Source organism: Pseudonaja textilis, chromosome 1, assembly GCF_049901715.1.
Source record: "Pseudonaja textilis isolate UNSWEBS1 chromosome 1, rPseTex1.2, whole genome shotgun sequence".
Classification (NCBI taxonomy): Eukaryota; Metazoa; Chordata; class Lepidosauria; order Squamata; family Elapidae; genus Pseudonaja; species Pseudonaja textilis.
This window is the reverse complement of record NC_141990.1, coordinates 39,707,756-39,726,246: the sequence shown is the minus strand read 5'-3', so window position 1 is coordinate 39,726,246 and position 18,491 is coordinate 39,707,756. Positions and strand designations below refer to the sequence as shown.

At 39.9% G+C, this 18,491-nt stretch overlaps 1 protein-coding gene across 4 annotated transcripts in view; it reads left to right on the top strand.

The window, feature by feature from the left end:
- The window catches only part of LOC113433350 (cullin-9-like), a 32,735-nt gene that overhangs the window by 11,806 nt on the left and 2,438 nt on the right, over positions 1-18,491 (top strand). For 2 of the 4 annotated variants that reach the window (XM_087931876.1, XM_087931884.1), the window contains exons 8-29: positions 690-888; positions 2,161-2,368; positions 2,992-3,191; positions 3,448-3,656; positions 3,776-3,853; positions 3,962-4,187; positions 5,451-5,556; positions 6,301-6,528; positions 6,923-7,013; positions 7,122-7,293; positions 7,619-7,724; positions 10,729-10,824; positions 10,961-11,136; positions 11,641-11,774; positions 11,883-12,059; positions 12,376-12,491; positions 13,569-13,751; positions 15,043-15,200; positions 15,933-16,158; positions 16,311-16,482; positions 17,497-17,642; positions 18,302-18,410. In XM_087931876.1, coding sequence (XP_087788002.1) covers positions 690-888; positions 2,161-2,368; positions 2,992-3,191; positions 3,448-3,656; positions 3,776-3,853; positions 3,962-4,187; positions 5,451-5,556; positions 6,301-6,528; positions 6,923-7,013; positions 7,122-7,293; positions 7,619-7,724; positions 10,729-10,824; positions 10,961-11,136; positions 11,641-11,774; positions 11,883-12,059; positions 12,376-12,491; positions 13,569-13,751; positions 15,043-15,200; positions 15,933-16,158; positions 16,311-16,482; positions 17,497-17,642; positions 18,302-18,410 — 3,516 coding nt within the window. The remainder of the gene's footprint in view (positions 1-689; positions 889-2,160; positions 2,369-2,991; positions 3,192-3,447; positions 3,657-3,775; positions 3,854-3,961; positions 4,188-5,450; positions 5,557-6,300; positions 6,529-6,922; positions 7,014-7,121; positions 7,294-7,618; positions 7,725-10,728; positions 10,825-10,960; positions 11,137-11,640; positions 11,775-11,882; positions 12,060-12,375; positions 12,492-13,568; positions 13,752-15,042; positions 15,201-15,932; positions 16,159-16,310; positions 16,483-17,496; positions 17,643-18,301; positions 18,411-18,491) is intronic. The other 2 variants (XR_015743344.1, XM_026695895.2) reach the window with 2 other exon arrangements.

Sequence of the window (18,491 nt, the reverse complement as noted above, 5' to 3'; positions counted from 1 at the left end):
TGATTCTGTGTCTCACAAGGAAATGGACAAATTCCTCCAGTCTGTTGGTGGAGCCACTTGTTTGTTAAATCCTGCCCCTCTTGAGTTGTTAAGGTGACTCAGGAGGCGACCAAGGGATGGATCCATTCTGTGATATCTGCCTCTTTGAGAGAAGAGATGATCCTACCAATTTTGAAAGGAGTGGTAATACGTCCCTCCTCAAGAGATGATCACCTAATTTTTAAATTCACTTTTGAAATTGGAAAGATTTGTTTGGCATTCAGACCTATTGTTTTACAGTATTCCTCACTGATACTTGCTGGTGTAGATTGTTATATCCAATCTTCTTCTTTATTTCCTTTTTTACCATTTTGAATGTTGAGACAGATACAGAGCTTTGGTTCTTGCACTTCTTGTTGCTTCAACCATTTTGTTATTTAATGCTGCTGTAGCGTGTCTTTGATGTTGTCTTTCCATCATCTTCTGGATCTGCCTCGTGCTCTTTTTACAGCATGTATGCTTCATATGGTAGGAAATCCCCAAAGATTCTCTCCAGATATCCAATATAGACGGAAAAGGTTGCTAAGAAAAGGCTAACATACCTGTAGGGGGATTTGTATTCTGGTTGACTGGGTGAATAGCAAGTAGATATGAGGAGGGTACTTTTGGGAAACTGATTGCAAAATTGTGCTGATAGATCTGTTGCTCAGCTTTCTGCAGTGTGAAGGTGGCCAGAAAGAAGAGCACCGTGGAGCAGCTGGAAGATGCCATGGAGATGATCCAGAAGTCCAGCTGTGACATTGAGCTGAAGATGGCGGGTCTTAAATTTATCATTGCAATTTTGGAGGAGGAAAAGGAATCTGGGCAAAGGAGACAGATTGCCATAGCAGAGAGTGAATTTGCCATTAGGTTAGCTTTTTTCATTAGGTCCTGTAATCATTATGGTATGTTTTGAGCAACAGAGGGAATATTGAAGAATGGTTTTAATTAGCCTTTAAGTAAATTCTGATTACAATAGCATACCAAAACCAAAACCAAAATACATATGTGGGGTTGGACTAGAACATCTCTAAGTTTCCTTCCAACTCTCTTATTCTGTTACATATCAAAAACAAGATACACACCCATTTGTCTCCTTGAAGGATGAGAATGAATTGAATGCTAAATAAATAAAATGTAAGACCTGTGGTGGTGATGCTGTATGCAAACACAGATATCAGCATGTTTTCATTTAGAGCATATTGCTTCCACTGATCCTTAGATATCGCTTGGCACATTTTTGTTCAAGCTTACAATGTCGTTCGGTAGACAGAGATTACAATTCTAGAACCTTTGAAACTTTTTTCTTTTTAAATAAGACCAGAATTTTTGGAAAAGTTGAAATAATTTTTGGAACACCTTTTATAATTTTTTTTGAAACATCTTTTAAAAAACTTTTACATCTTTTGTATTGTGTATAATTTGATTTGTTCATAGTTGAAACATGTTATAGTTGATAGGTGATCATAGTTGAAATATTACATTTAAAATATGATTGAATCCTAATTTTCCAAATTTAGCTAGATGGATGTTTTTGCACCAAAAATTCAATGATCAAGAATGAAATCATAATTCATATCTTAATGGAAATAAGGTAATTAGCTTATATAGATTAAATATGGGCATTCAGAACTTTTTATCCCTTATATTTTTGTGGGGAAAAAAACTATATACAATTTTTTTATTTTGTAAAATCTGCACTTACAACACATATAAGTTAATAAATAACATTTCTAAAAATTCAAAATTGTTCTTTAAATTTTTGGTAGGGTAGTTGGTGTCTAAGTCTTCACTGATGGTGAAAACTTTCTAAACTATGGAAGTCCACTGAATCCAAGTGGGCAGATTGCTTTGTATTCTGATCATCGTAGCAGAGAATGCCTGGTCCTGCACCATTATGAACCGAATATCAGCAATCCTTAGATGATTCTTTCAAAAAGAAAATGTTTTACAATCCAGTAGTTTACTATTTTTCTCTGAAAGGACTTGGAAAAGTGTTAGTGTGCGATGGATAAATGTGTTTTCCCCCATAAATATTTCCACTTTATTTCCTGGGCTTTCTCATCTCTAGTCTTACGTGACTTGTCAGCTAATCGTCTTCCAAGGCACTCAGGTGTGGTTTTGCCTCTTTACTACCTGTAGGGAGAGAATTGTGAAGGCACTGATGGACCTGCTGAGACACCACGTAAAGGAAAACCTGCTTACAGTACTGGGGCTCCAGGTGCTCTATCTGCTCATGGCAGATTATGATTGGCAGGTGCTCATTGCAACCAGAGGGGGGCTGCATCGTGTGCTGCACTGCATGAAGGAGAACTCCGCATCTGTGCTGGTTCAGCAGGCTGGTCTAGCAGTAAGTAGGATGCAGAGATTCCTTGGAATCACATTGCTGGGGAATGCTTGCTTATTTCTTTTTTTAAAAAACATTTCTACTTTTTTCAGACTAGCATAGTCACAAGACAATTTACAATCCGCAGTTTAAAACAATGCAATTAAATAAGCAGTTTAAAACTGAGCAGCAATCAACACAAGAAGCATAAAATACTAAAAGGATAAACACAAAGCTTATTGTTTTGTTTTATTAAAAACTCACTTATGAGATATTTGAACCAAATCTCCAGATTTTCAGATATGGGCCATTTTCTGAAAAATCACTATCCCTTGTAGAGTTTCTGGGTGTGGTTCAAACAGTCCAGTTCAAAGCTGCAAAGGTATCTAGCTGCAGTGGATGTATCAGTAAGTATTGCTTCAATGTCTTTCCTTGCCTTGACCCAGCATCTTTCCTTCCATCTTTCAGATTTAATAGTGCCATTATCAGAAGCTGATCACTTCTAAGCATATGAGTATAAATGGTGAAATATTAACTGCACCTACTTTGCTTTTTGTGAATGAAGAGAATTGTTGGAGATTTTGATCGCAATCTACATCTTGTCCTCTTTTCTTTCTTGCTTTTGAGCTGCTGTATTTGACTCCCAGGTACTGAAGATGCTGTTGGATGTGGAGAACTATAAGTTACCAAGGGCCTGTGGGAAACCCCAACCTGTGGACAACTCAGGATTCCAGACAGTGCAACAGGTCTTGGACAGCACTGATTCATCGATTGCTTCTAGCAAGGATATTGGCAACTTACTATGTGTCATCCCTGCTGCAGTTGAGAAAATGTTGGGCACGCCTGGGTAAGCTCAAGTGAGAATCTGAGTTATAACTGTATAGCAGTTGAAGGCCATTCAAACTAGGGAGAAAATGTTTTTGAGCTTTGGAGACAAGAATTTCAATTTCTTTTTTGTTAAAAAAAATCTTTATTAACTGATATCTAAATAATTAGCCTTCATTGCCTGGAAAATGAATTTTACTATACTCCTTTCTACTTTCTGTTCCTCTCAGCACGGGATGATTTAAGATTAGGTGTTAATCCTTACCTTTCTTTCCCAGAGCCTCAGCAGCAGTTCAAGATGGACTTCTGGTGCTCAGCAAGTTGATTGATTATGATAAGACCCTGGCACAACAACTAGAAAACTCTGATCTTCGTTGTGCCCTTCGGAACTTCTGTCACTTGGGCCAAAGCTCAGATGCAATCATGGCTGACAAGATGCTCACCCATCTGCCTGAACATAAACTGCCAGGGAACAAACAGGATGCAGGTATGAAACATCCCAGTCTCTAGTGTCAGTCCTTCTCAGTAACTAGGAATATTGTGATATTTGAACTCTCCTTTGCATTCTAAAGACCATTGTGATTGGCGCAATTTCCCTTTTCACAGATATAGTACAATTCTTTAGAAGGGCTAACAAATGTCACCATCACTTTGGGGGTACTTCTAGGGATTTTGGTCAGAGAAGTGAGTGAGATTCCCCCCTTCCCAATATTTTGTTTTTTTCCAAAACAAAATTTCTGGACCAGGAAGCATTTTAGTTATGTCCTTCCAATGTTTTACCTCCCCAACCAGACTCTGCAGCCTTCTTTAATTTTCATGACACGAACATCATAAAGCTACTGAGTAGTCTGCAGACAAACAGTGTTTGGAAGGAGATGGCAGTGGTGTTGCAAAGCTTCCTCTCTGACAATGGTGCCTTTTTTGAGGAAATTAGCCATGATTTTCTGGCAAATGTGCCAATTCAGAAAGAGTTGACAAAGCAGGATTCTGAAAAAGAGATACAACTGGGAATGTTAAGGTAAGGCTACTATATTTCAGTAATAGTGTATATGTTTTAAGTTTATATGTTCCTACTTGGAATTCCTAGAGTTGAAGTGAACAATAAATGGACCTCCAGCTATTGAATCTCCTTAAATCAACCAGTATAGCCAATGATCAAAAATTACAGATGATGTAATCTAACAACAATTGTACTGTAGTACAATTACAGCAACAAAGGTGCCTCTCCTTTTAGTACAAGATATCTTCGATTCCATCTGGTCTAGTGTTCCCACCTTAGCAGTTTTCTTCAGATATGGAGGTGACTTGTTGCCTTACAGATATTGGACTATAACTGCCATACCTTTGACTATGCTGATTGAAATTGAAGACTGGACTAGTAAGATTGTTAGGGGATAGGGTATGCTCATTTGCTGGTGATCACATTTAGAATTACATTACTTGGTAAATTAATGTATCACGAGGGTTCCCCAAATAAATGCAGTTCTCTGATTTAGGCTACAATTTAAAGCTACAGAAGAAATAATAGCAATAGCACTTAGACTTATATACCGCTTCATAATGCTTTATAGCCCTCTCTAAGCAGTTTAGAATCAGCATATTGCCTCCAACAATTGGGTTGTCATTTTACTGACCTTGGAAGGATGGAAGGCTGAGTCAATCTTGAGCTGGTGAGAATCGAACTATTGGCAGTTAGCTTGCAATACTGCATTCTAATGTACTGCGGCACCATGGCTCCAATCAAACTCTTTCCTATGGACTTGCCTCTAGAAATTGTGGGTGCTCCAACACCGGAAGTTTTTAAGAAGAGATTGGACAATCATTTGTCTGAAATGGTATAGGCTTTTCTGACTAAGCAAGGGGTTGGACTAGAAGACCTCCAAGGTCCCGTCCCAGTTCTGTTATTCTCTGTTTATCAGGAAAGATTAAGCTGCTTCCATCATGCAAATATGGTGAGAATGACTTTTGCAAAATGCAAACCATTTTAGAGCACGAATAAAGGAAAATCTTTTGGAACAATCTGGAAACCAACAAAAGGGGGGGGAAAAGCCCATCCAACCAATGTAAAGTTGGCTGCATTTTGCTTTTCCTTCTGAAGTTCTAAAGAACTTCACATGCATCAAAACTTCTTGAAACAGAAAAATGCTTTTTGATGGCTGCAGAGTTCAGTTAGGTTACAAGATGATTACTATCAGAATAAGTCACTTTTGTTTTATGTATATATGTATTTTCAAAGTGCTTCTTCTGAAATAAGTTAATTTTCTCTTTTTTTTTTATCCAGGCTTTTGAACAAGTGTTTGGATAGTTCATGGAAGGATGTAGTATCCTGGAATAAATGCATTGAGCCTTGCTTGTCTTCCATAAACAGCCATATAAATGATCGAGAGGTGAGACAGTGGTAATCTAGACGTACCAGCCAGGATTCACATATATGATATGGTTGCATAGCTGGACCATTATCTATAAGCTTGTTATTCCAAGCATTTGGATGCATGTTTTGTTCACCAAAGAAGTGCACCCTGCATTTTCTTTGTCCTTGTTCCAATCTTTTGCAACCAGTGATTTTTTTTTAATATGCTGAAAACTAACACTGTATTCTCTGCTTGCTTTTGTTGTATTTATTGCTGAAGTTGCTTTTCTGCTTCTGCTTTGCTCCTGCAGTTTGTTTTTGGCTTTTATATTTTAAATGGGTTTTTGTTAAGTTTTATAGTTGCCAGTTCTGGCAATTGTTAAAAAAAATGAGAAAGAATTGTTGAAATAAATGAAATGTAAAAGATAAGAAATGAAATGTATTTTTAAAAAATTCAGAAAAAATATATTGTTCAAAATTTTACTTCCGTAATTCCTTAAAATCTCCTTTTTAATGAATCGTTCATTAGAATGGATGTCTGGAGCTGGTCATAGGGTGAACTAAAACTCCCTTAATGCTTGTTGGTCATTGAAAATAGGCCACTTGTGCTAAGCCACAGGTTCCTTACCTTTGCTTAGAAGGATTTGTTTTCTGAGGGGCAGTGGGCCCAAGCTGTTTAGTACAGCACATACATTCCATCCTCCAAGAATGAGTTGGGGAAAGAGGCACTAAAGCCACACAGAAAACCTTCAGGGACTAAATTCATACTTTGTGTTTGCAGGTTGTGGAAGAGTTCATTAAATTCTTGCACCGTCTGGCCTTCGTCAACAAAGACTGTGCGGTTGTAATGTGTTCTTCTGGCATGAAAGAAGCCTTGAGCAAAGTCTTGGAGAAACACAGCTCCAGCGTTTCTCAAGTGACAGAACTGAGGGACCTCATGAATAACTGTGAGAAGCCAGCTAGCCTCTATCAGAAGATGACAGCCACCATCCTGGCTGGTTGCATCCAGGTGAATTTTTTCTTCTTTGGCAGATAATGTCTAATTTCAGGGACCAGGCTGAGGATCAGAGTTTCTTGGTAATATATATGGTGCTCAGATTTACTTTTATCCAAAGGAAATCTAAAACAATCTCACAGTGCCTTCAGATACTCTTACCCAACTGGATACTCTTCACATAAGTCACATTAGCTCTTATACGGAACAACCATTGGCAGTGCTGGCTAGGAATGAGGGGATGTGAAGTCCAATACTTCTGAAAGTCCAACAATTCAGAAAGCATCGCCGCTCAGTCTAAATATGGGGTTCTTTTTTCTAGTGTAATTCTGCTACAATGTTTAGCCAACCTTAACTCTATACCTTGGCTTTTTTTCCCCTTTTGTCTCTTTTCCAACCTACTTTACAGATGGTTCTAAATCAGATAGAAGAACACAGGCATAGCCATCAACCTATCAATGTTCCATTTTTTGATGTATTTCTGCATTATCTTTGTCACGGTGAGCATATTGTTAGTGCTGGAGTTTTAGATACCTTATTCCTTCAGAAGCTCTTCCAGCTTCTCCTCCGCCCGGATTTTTTTTTCCAGTGTTTTCTTTTGTGTGTAGGCTGCAGCACTGAAGTAAAGGAAGACAAGTGTTGGGAGAGAGTAGAAGTCTCCTCCAATTCTCAACAGACCAACAAGTTAGTGGATGGAAATGTCAAAACCTACTGGGAGTCAAATGGCACCACTGGATCCCACTACATCAATGTTTACATGCATCATGGTGTCCTAATCCAGTGAGTGTATGCATGAACTAGGCTTTGAAACAACAAAATTTGGGTAAAGGGTTTTTTTCTGCCCCTGAACTGTAGGGGCATAATAAGGAAAAATCATTTCTGTCATATTGTCTATGTCCCTTAAGAGAAAAGGGTACACAAAAATAAGTGTGTGTTTCCTTACTGAAATATCTAATAGGTCTTGAGTCAACAAAAATATCGTGATGGCTCAGATGCCAAATGGAATGATGGTTTCCCTGTTTAGCCTTTAAATTGTGAGAAAGATGGGGGCTTTTCAGCTGGGGCTTGGTTCTTACTTTGAAACTCTTCTTCTTGGCTTGTACAGGCAGATGTCACTACTGGTGGCCAGCGAGGATTCAAGCTATATGCCAGCCCGGATTATAGTTATGGCAGGAGAGAACAGTTCCAGCATCAACACCAAGCTCAATATGGTCAGTCCTGTGGACTTCCCAAATAACCTAGGCTTCCACAGGAAGAGCCCAAAGCTCTTCAGCCTGCCTTGTAAGGATTCCCACTATGAGGAATACTTTTCAGCAGAAAGGCTGTAGTTTTTCATGAAGTTTGGAGAAAGGTCCCGATTTAGTCCCTCATTCATTATATCAGTATCCCATATAGCTTGCATAGATCATCATATCATTTTATATCCTGAGTCTCTGAGGGACAGCCAATCTCTTCATGACTTCTACCTACCTGGCAAGAGCTAGCATAATTGGGTGCTCTGGGTACTTTCAATTAAACAATGTCACTTATTGGGACCCAGGGCACAAGCCATCTGCCTCATGGCATCCGTGCACTGGAATGAGATCCTCTCAGGTGTTCCCCAAAACTTGGAAAACCTGGTTGTTCTTCTGGGTCTTGACTAGAGCCAAATCTTTGTCAGATGGGCTTTTGAATTTAGAGTGTGTTGTCTGGATGGCTGACGTTTTTTGGAATATTGTCTGTACGACATTGTGTATATTGTTGTTTATTTTAAATTGTGAGCCACCAGAATCACGTTCAGGCATCTAATCTAAATGTCCAAGATGGAAGGTATAACTCTGTAAGAGTGTAAATTACACATAATGATTTGTCAGAAATTATCCATTAAAGAATGCAGAGATCTGAATCTGGATCATCCCAGTTTCAGACTAACCTACCAACCATTTAACAGGAACAAATAGCAGATTGATGGAGGACCGTTGCCTGGGCAGATAAAAGATTTGTAGTGATTATGTCTCATGACCACAGCTAGCATTTTTGTAAAATGCTAAAAATGACTGCCACGCTTGTGTAACCACTTATAACACTTATGCTGTCTTTATTTGTGATGCTGTACTCCAGTATAATTCACTTAGGCTTGCCTTGATTTTTGTATAACTCCAGATGGTATGGCAACCATGATTTATTCTTTATGCAATATGTAAATTCATTTACTGAGGCCTGGTCAACAAACTATGATTAAAGCTATCAACTCACCTAAAATATAAGTTTTCCAGAGGAAGAAGAAGCAAAGAGAACATATATATGTAAGTGAAGTGAGAATACATTTTCTTTTGAACAGTCAAGTACAAAATGTTGATTTCTCTATCTCTGGAGAACGGAGAATCGAGAAAGCGGTGAGAAATGCTCCCGCTATTTCTCCAGGTGGACTTCCATACCGCCCCCAGCTACTTTTCATGGGGCAGCTTGTTTTTTCTCTTCTGCAAGTTAGTGATTGCTGTTAGTTATTGTTGTTCATAGAAAAAAAATCTTGGCTTTGGCAGTGAGGCTGAAAGGCAAAAAATGAATCTATTTAGCTGTTTTAAATACACCTTGAGAGATTAGCAGGAAGTGTGAACACAGTCCCTCTGGATCAGACACAGACCTGCCTTGTCCCAGATGGCCAACTGGCTGCCAGGAAAAAGCTGACAAGGAGGATGTGAAAGCGTAGCATATTTCAGTTCATGTTTCCCAGCAACTGGCAAAAAGCAAATTGCTACTGCCTTTGTTAATGGCAACCGTGGATAGCTTTATCCTCTGTAGGTTTGTCTAACCCCCCTTCAAAATCATCTGGCACCAGTAATTTCTTATGTGAATTCTTCCTGCTATCTGTGCTGAATCATTTAGAAGGTTTACCCTGAGTTTGAGTGTATATATAGTGTTCGCTATCTCCATTTTTGCCCTTGACCTACTATTTTTTATAAGCTGTCCCCTTCCTTCCTAGTTCATTTATCGTTTTAGTTAGTGTGTTACACCCTTTGGAGGGATACAGTCAGAGCAGTTTTTAATGGTAGTTAGATTACGCATTTATGGGGAGACTTTATATATTGACAGTCATAGTTTTGATTATTTCCAGCACAAAAGATTTGTTTTTATGTGTGCTGAATTGATGTTACCATTAAACTGCTCACTCTATCTCATGATGCCATTCTGGGCTATTAAGCCCTCACTTAGATATCATCAGTAACTATACAAAGTTAGAATGTTCAGCCATCATTCTACACTTTTCCCCACCATGTATGAGATGAGAGAAAACAAGAACCAGCCATTTCCAGGTACAGAGAATCAGTCTTTAAAACAATTTGGCTGTCTGCCAGGTCTAGCTATACCACACCCAAATATTCTTTAATTTGTGAGGGCAAGGAAAGCACCTACAGTTTAAACTCTGGAACGCAATCATATAAATAAGCTATGAAAATTCTCAATCATCCAGGTCATTATTATTCCCTTAGAAAAATCAGTCCAGTTGCCTTTCAAAATAAAAAGCACTTTTGATATAGATAAGGTCTGATTTCCTTGCACCACAGAAAGCAAATCATGTTGTATGCTATGTTTATTCCAGCCTTTAGAGTAGATTTTAAGTTAGTCAAATCCAGATGGAGAATCTTCTACCAAAATAAACAACCTGTTGGCTAACAGCTTGTGTTTGAAGATCTGGGATTCACTGCTGTGTCTTAGTGTGAAGTCTGACACATGGAATCACATTTAGTATTTTAAAACCTCTCTAAGTTTGAAGAGACGAGTTTAGAGTTCTGTTCCTTTCGATAAAATAATTTGGTATCTTCAGTAAAATTATCCATCTCACTGCTCATTTAACTTCAGATGTAATTCATTTAAATATTGATGATAGCTTGCATTTCTGTGGCCTTGAATTTTTGTTTAAGCAGCCTATTGGGGATATTCTGATGCATTGGGACATGCTCAAAATGTTGTGTTTGTAGGTCTTTGGTGCCATATCATTCTATAACCTCAGATTTTTGTGTTCAAATTTCTGTCAAAGATAGTGACTTTTTGCTTTTACTCTAAAAGCCCTGTTTGTTAAAGACTTTTGTAAATGGACATTTTGTTCATACCATTTCAGTCAGGAGTTGGATCCTTGTTCTTGCTTTTCTACCTGAAGAATAGGAATTTTCCCCATATCATCATCATCAAAGTTTCATTAACACAGCTGACACTTTTTCTCTTTTCTCCACAAAGGTAAATGTCCCACCTTTATCTACCAGAGTGATCCTATTAGAGAACCTGACCCGATTCTGGCCTATCATACAGATCAAGATTAAACGTTGCCAGCAGGTAGGTAGGTAGGTGTGCTTTCCTTCTGTTCCAACAGCGAGAGCAACTGTCTAGTTGGAAAGGAGGTAGACATGATGCACGTGGAGCATGCCAGGTTGGAAGTCTGATTTAGAGCAGTACCGTGTGTTATCCACAGGGTGGCATTGACACGCGTGTGCGTGGCATCGAAGTGATGGGCCCCAAGCCTACCTTCTGGCCCATCTTCAGGGAGCAGCTGTGCCAGCGCACGCACCTCTTCTATGCGACCAAAGCACACACTTGGGGCCAGGAAATTTCAGCAGACCAGATGCAGTTGCTGCAACTTTTTAACAGGTCAGGCTTTTCCTAATGGAAGACTTTTGTCCTTTGGAGGTGGGGAGTTGGCTTGGGGCGCGTGTGTGTGTGTCAGCAAACAGTCTGTCTCAAAGCACTTTCCTAGATCACAAACTGTAAGCTGATCAGTCAGCTTGTGTTTCTGTGCCTTTGGATTTTTGTTTAAGCAGCCTGTTGGGGATATTCTGATACATTGGGACATGCTCAAAATGTTGTGTTTGTAGAAATGCCCCTGATGCCATATCAACCTGCAACCTCAGGTGTTTGTGGTCTCTTCAAATTTCTGTTCTAGAAACTCACCTAAGTGACTAGTGAGAGAGCATCACTATTCTCAGGATATCTTTTCCTCTCCTTATCCTGTTTATTAATATCTATTATATTGTCCAAACTCCCGTTCTCCACATTTACTTGCTTTACGGAATCTATACGTGCCCATTCTTGGTTGTTTCTCCCCCCCCTCCCGCCCAAATAAAAAGCTCAGTCTGCACCCCTTTCCGAATGCAGGTTGAACAGCGCCTTGTGTCATGAGGAACTATTTGCCGATCGCTTCCTTCCTGATGATGAGGCTGCCCAGGTTCTAGGCAAGACCTGTTGGGAATCCCTGATCACTCCCTTGGTGCAGAGAATCACTTCTCCAGGTATGGCTCTCTCTCCTCTCAAGTCTTGGCAGCCTTTGCTCTTCCTCTTCCTCTTCCTCAGCAAACTTGTGAATTGTTCTTTTGATATATATTTTTCTGGTTTTCCAGGCCCCGATGGTACCAGCCCCCTGTCTTGGCTCCTAAGCCAATACCTGGAAAACCTGGAGGTAGCTACAAGCCAGTCTATTGCCTTTAACTCCCGTGTTCGGCGTCTGAGCCATCTGCTGGTACATGTAGATTCCAGTGGCCCTGAGCCCATAGAACTGATGTCTCCTATTCAATGCCGTGAGTCCTCTTCCATGGAACAAATAAAAGTATGAAACGGGCAGATGATCCGGACAAAGCTAAGAGAGGGGTGATGACAAAAATGGGAATTCCGTTAATATGTTGTACGGTCATACTGGCAAAACAAGAACAGGCAGAATTTTGGGGTGGACAGTTTTCTTTAGAGAAGGACTGTGATGGGACGGTGGAGTAGCAAGCCATTCTTGATCAGAGGAAAACTTTCAAGGACTCAGAAAATTGGAGAGCATTACTTGGCTCTCTATCGCTTCTCTGTCCCAGAAGTGTTCCTAAATGCTGTATAAATTCCTCTTTGCAGATAGGAGGAATGCAAAGCATAAGGAGTTGAGATCAGCAACTCTAAAGGCCACCATGAAAAAATCCACCAGTTTGATAAGCATCACACAGTGCTGGAAAGATGTTGTGCTGCAGCAGGTAAGGGTGGCTGAAAGATGATGTTCAGCAACAAGAACAAAACAGAGGAGAATAACAGAGTTGGGAGGGACCTTGGAGGCGTTCTAGTCCAACCCCCTGCTCACACAGGAAGCCCTATATCATTTCAGCGAAATGGTTGTCCAGTCGCTTCTCACAAACTTGTTGTAGCATTCACAACTTCTGGAGGCAAGTTGTTCCACTGGTTAATTCTTCTGACTGTCAGGAAATTTCTCCTTAGTTCTAGGTTGCTTCACTCCTTAGTTAGTTTCCATCCATTGCTTCTTGTCCAGCCTTCAGGTGCTTTGGAGAATAGCTTGACTCTCTCTTCTTTGTGGCAGCCCCTGAGATATTTGAACACGGCCATCATATCATCCCGAGTCCTTCTTTTCATTAAGCTACATACACCCAATTCCAGCAACCATTTTTATATGTGTTAGCCTCCAGTCCCCTAATTATTTTTGTTGTTGCTCTTCTCGGCACTCTTTCTAGACTCTCAACATCTATTTTACCTTGTGGTGACCAAAACTGGATACAGTATTCTAAGTGTGGTCTTACCAAGTGTGGTGTCATAGAGTGTGAACCAAGAAAGATGATATGGTACAGGGATTTTACGTCTGCTGATGCAAACTGGGCTTTGCAATGACACCTATACAGTCAAGCAATTTGTGTATATTTCATGTTTATTTATAGTGCGTATGTGTGTGTGTGTTGTTGAAAGTGAAGGAGTTCTTAGGACTCTACATCAGGATCCAGAGACTATAAGAAAGGTCGGTTGGGCACCAAATTCTCAGAGGAAATGTGTGTGTCTTCTTTAGGCTCTGTTGTCCACTAAGTTAGGTGGTTTTATTTTTATTGTTGAAATGAAAACTCAGTGCATTCTTTAGGCCTTTGGGTTTATAGAAAGATAGAAAATTAGACATGTTGGTAAAACATTCCAAAACAGCAGTCAGCTGTAAAACAAATCGGTCTTGCGTGAGAAAAAAAAATTGGCACTGCAAAAGGCTACCTTGAGTTTGGTTCCACCGAACTGGATAGAATGGCTATGATTTTAAAGTACTGCATTTGTTTTGGTTCCAGGTGAAACAGTTCTTGAAGTCCTTTTGGCAGGCCCCTGACTTTGTGGAGCGATACTGTAGCATCTACCAGCACCTCCGTACTGCCATGGAGGAGTTGTTTGGGCAGAAGATGTCCTTCTTGTTGGCCTTGCGCGATGGCTTCTCGGAAGGCTTGGTACAGCTGCCCTTCTCGTCAGCTGCCCATGTGAGTAAGGGATTGATGGTTGGGAACTATAACGTCTCCCTAAAATGGAGTAGGGAACTTGAGGCTCAAGGCCAGATCTGCTCCCTGAAAATAATTGCAGGGTATATTTTGGACTTTAAATAAACCTTCCTGAACACCTGTGTATCTCTGTCACCTTAAATACAACTGTTTACCTTTAAAATATACTGCGAGACAGGATGATTGACTGAAATACAATTCTATTATATGTTAAAACAGGAAAAATAATTCCAGTAATGTATGAAGTTTCTTTTGAATGTACCATGCTCATATATAACCAGTGCAGTGTTTTTACAAGGAATATAAATTATTTATTCTAACTCTGAACCACACACGAATAAGGAATTGTTGAACTGCTTGTTTAGGAAAGCAAGGTAGCTTCAGGAAACTTTCTATTTTACAGTCTTCCCAATCTCATAACTGTTCCTATTTCATCCTTGACAAATCTTTATGAATAGATAGCTTGAGATGACATCATTTTCTCTCAAATTCTTGTATAAAAATATTAATTTTTTTTTCCTGAGACAACTTTATATAGGGAAAATGACAATCCTAGGTATCTGTTCACTATCTTTCTTAACAGCTTTCTGTGATTTTTCAGAACCTATTTAAGAATCAAATATTTTTGTACTTTTAACAAACCACATTTTATAGGTCTTCCTTGCTCTGAGTTCCATTGATACAAGATATCAGAGTTATATGTTCTGTAAAATGAGCTGTCAGATGCTACTTTTAAGAATTGTGTGACAAAATGCTTTTTCCTGAATTTTGTTTCTATTTTGGTTTAACTAATTCATGCCTACAAATAAAATGATATAGGCGATGCTTTTCTTGTTATAATTAAATTGTAACTTTTAATGTGACACAAAAGGAAATATGGTAATTCTCGACATATGAGCGTTCATTTAATGATGGTACAAAGTTAGGTCTGCCTTGGAAAAAGTCATTTACAACCATCCGTGAAGTTACAACCATCGCACCAGCTCCCTGGTCACATGATCATAATTAGGACACTTGGCAACTTATGAGTTTCAACGTTTTGCAATCAAATGATCACAATTGTCTATCTTCCCAGTCTGCTTCCGATCGGCAAAGCCAGCTGGACAAGCCAGAATTGTTTAACAACCAGTGCATGATTCATTTAATGACCATATGATTTGCTTAATGACTGTGATAAACATTGTTGTAAAATTGGATCTAGTCATGTGTGACTTGTTTAATGGCTACATCACTTAGCTACCGACATTTGGCACCTCCTTTTCTATGACTTCAGGTGAGCGAGAAGTTTGCCCAATACATTGACCAATGGATCCGAGACAGCTGGACAGATTCAACTAACACAGAGAATGTGCAGCATCTGCAACAGAGCCTTGAGCCCATCAGTTTCCTGGCAGAATTGGAATTGGCCAACATTTTTGAACATTTCTATCGGTGAGGGAAAGGAAAGGAAGTAAACCGTTTGCTGCATCTGCAAACAACGGAGACTGATCTCATGCTGCAAGTTCTTGGGCAGTAGTCGCTAAGCACTTTAGTCTGCATGAAACCATCTTCAAAAATACAAGTGTGGTACTAGATTTTGTTCTGAAGGATAATGGGGCCAGATGGGCAGATCAGTCTGGTTCTTGCAGAACTAGATAGGCCTATCCCAAAGGTGCTTTTTCATGAGAAAACTGGACTTACTTGTTTTTTTTCTTTGAAGACGGTTTGCTTCTCATCCAGGAAGCTTCTTCAGCTCTGACTGAGTGGTGGGGAATGGAAGGATTTATACTCCTTGCAGACAGTTGGTCATTTGCATTCTTTTAGAGAATTGTTGAGGCCACTTGGAGGTTAAGTGGCCTCAACAATGTTGTAAAAGAATGCAAATGACCAGCTGTCTGCAAGGAGTATAAATCCTTCCATTCCCCATCACTCGGTCAGAGCTGAAGGTGCTTCTTGGATGAGAAGTGAAACGTCTTCAAAAAAATAAAAACAAGCAAGTCCAGGTGCCTCCTGAAAAAGCACCTTTGGGAAAACCATGACCTGGATGACTGAGAATCTCCACAGACATGTAGATAGTTCTATATCTCAGAAGCAGGGTGTCAGTGGAGGTATGGGAATGAGCGTAGGCTGATGGGAGAGTTCTGGATTTTTTAAAATTTCACCCAGATTTGCTTGTCTCCTCAGATACTATCTAGGGGAACGTCTTCTATCTCTGGGCAATACATGGCTGGAGTCTGCTGTGGTAGAGCAAATTGGACTCTGCTTCCCCAGCCGTTACCCTCAGCAGATGCTGAAGAACTTGAGGGAACTGGAGCAGCAGCAGCAGGAGTTTCACCTTTTTCAGCTCCAGCAGCTTGACAAACATTTTCTGGAAGTTGATCAGCAAGGAAGTTTGAAAGAAGAGGGAGAGGTAAGCTGGATAGAATGCTTCTTCTAAGGCTAAAATCTCCAAAGTCAAAGTGTTTTTCCCTCTCACATCTTTTTTCCCAGTTATAAATTACTAGAATGTTCTGCTGTCCTTCAGAAGCCATAAATCTGATACTAGATATGTTTTGCTCCCAGGTGATGCAGGAAAAGTCGTTCTCACCAGAGGCAGAGGCAGAGGTGAAGGTATTGCTCTTGTCTCCCTTCTGCTGGGCTATCCCTCCACTGTGCTACTTGAAAGATCCTATCAGGTCTTTCCCCTCGTCTCTCAGTCAGCACCTGAGCAAGTTTGCAGATTTCTACACCCAGAGTGAGTATGGCACTGTCCTCAGCCCAAATTTTGTTGGGTCCTTTCTATTTCTTTCTGGGTTAGATGATGGCAAGAAAATCAATATCACTTTACCCAAAGATGATAGAGAAAAGACAGAGTTGGGGCAGATTTTTAGAGATCCAAGCTAACATCAGATTTTCTGTCTGGATCCAGGACCAGAATCCTGATATCCAGTAAATATGAAGAGCAGAGAATGGCCTAGTCCCCAAGGCCCAGCATAATAACGGAGGGTCTTGGTATGCCTGCCAGCACACTGCATCTGCTGAATTCTGTGCCCTAATCTCTTTTTTAAAAAATGTTCTTAATTAAAGAAAAGGGAAGTTTGTACATTAGGTGGATCTTTATTTCAAATTATATCTCTGGGTCATATAGTATAATATGCCATGTAGTAGAAGCCGGCTATTCTTAGAAGATCAAATAGCGGATGGGTGTAGTTTAGTGCTTTACTTTCCATGTTGTGAAAGTATTTATAACATGGACTCAACATTCTGAATGTTGCAATTGAGTCAAAAGGTTGAGAACTCCTGAATTAGCTCTTTGATTACCTGAAAACTGTACATGTGGGTGAAATTGCCCAGCCATTGTGAAATTATTTACATATAAGATTGAGGTAAAAGATTACAATGGTTGTCCCAAAGATGCTTTTTCAAGAGGCAACTAGACTTTCTGATCTTTCTTTGAAGACATTTCGCTTGTCATCCAAGAAGCTTCTTCAGCTCTCTTCAGTTCTTCTTCAAGAACATCCAAGAAGCTTCTTCAGTTCTTCCAAAGCTGAAGAAGATTCTTGGATGAGAAGCGAAACATCTTCAAAGAAAAACCAGAAAGTCCAGTTATCTCTTGAAAAAGCACCTTTGAGACCTGGATGACTGAGAATCTCCATAGACATTATAATGGTTAGGCTTCTATTCTTGATGAGCCATTTCAGTATGCAGGGGATCGATATTGGCAATTGTGCTGGTGTATCTTGGTCACCAATCCCTTCATCTCTTGCAGGGCAGAGCTGTTTTGGGTTGGAGCATACAAAGTCACCACGCTTACAGTGGACTTGGTTGGGCCATGCAGAGCTGGAGTACCAAGGCTGCATCCTGCAAGTGTCCACCCTGCAAATGTACATTCTTCTGTGTTTCAACAGTGCTCAGGTCTTGGCCAGTGTTTCCTCTAATTTCTCACTTTGCATGTGTGTGAGAAAAATGTTTTATGCAGCTTTTCCCAAACCAAGTAGAAATTTGTGCACCACAACGTGAGTATAGAAATAAATTGCAAATACATAAGCTAAGTGCCACCTTAGGTGTGAAACCACCTGGGTGACCTTGGGCCAGTCAACCCGTCTCAGCTGTAGGAAGAAGGTGATGGCAAACTAAATGTTGCCAAGAAAACTTCAGGGACTAGTCACTAGGTGATACACACAACAGTCACCAGGTGATACACACCCAAAAGGAGGCAGTTGTAAATTGACTTGGGATATACTCCAATTTGAGGCAATTTCTGTATTATGCAGATAAATGTAGTTTTCTTTTTTATAAGCGAAGGACTTCAATCCCTAATGAGGAGAAGTAACTTGTATTCGGCCAGGTGGTTTGCTTGATTCAGGCTTATTTTAAAGCTGCTCTCCAAATTAATTGAACATGTTTAGATTCACAAAACCAATTTTAATGAGAGTTTGTCTATTCTCAGACAATTGAGAATCCTGAAGTGTCCTACAATCTTAACAATCTTGGCGTGATCTGCAGTTTGAAGTTTAAAAGTGTTATTCCCCTCTTTCTGCATACTCAGCTATTTTTTCTTCTATTGGTTTCAGGAAGTTTCTGTGGAGACACTATTAGAAGTCACAGGTCTCCCCCGTGTCCTCCTAGGTCATGCACTGAAACCCCTGATAAAGGAGAATGGGATCCTCTCCCAGGGACAGAGTAAGTGGGGAGGAATATTCTGAAAGAGAGTGAGGATTTTGTCCTTTTGGAAAATTAACTCAAAATAGGTTGGGTGGAAAT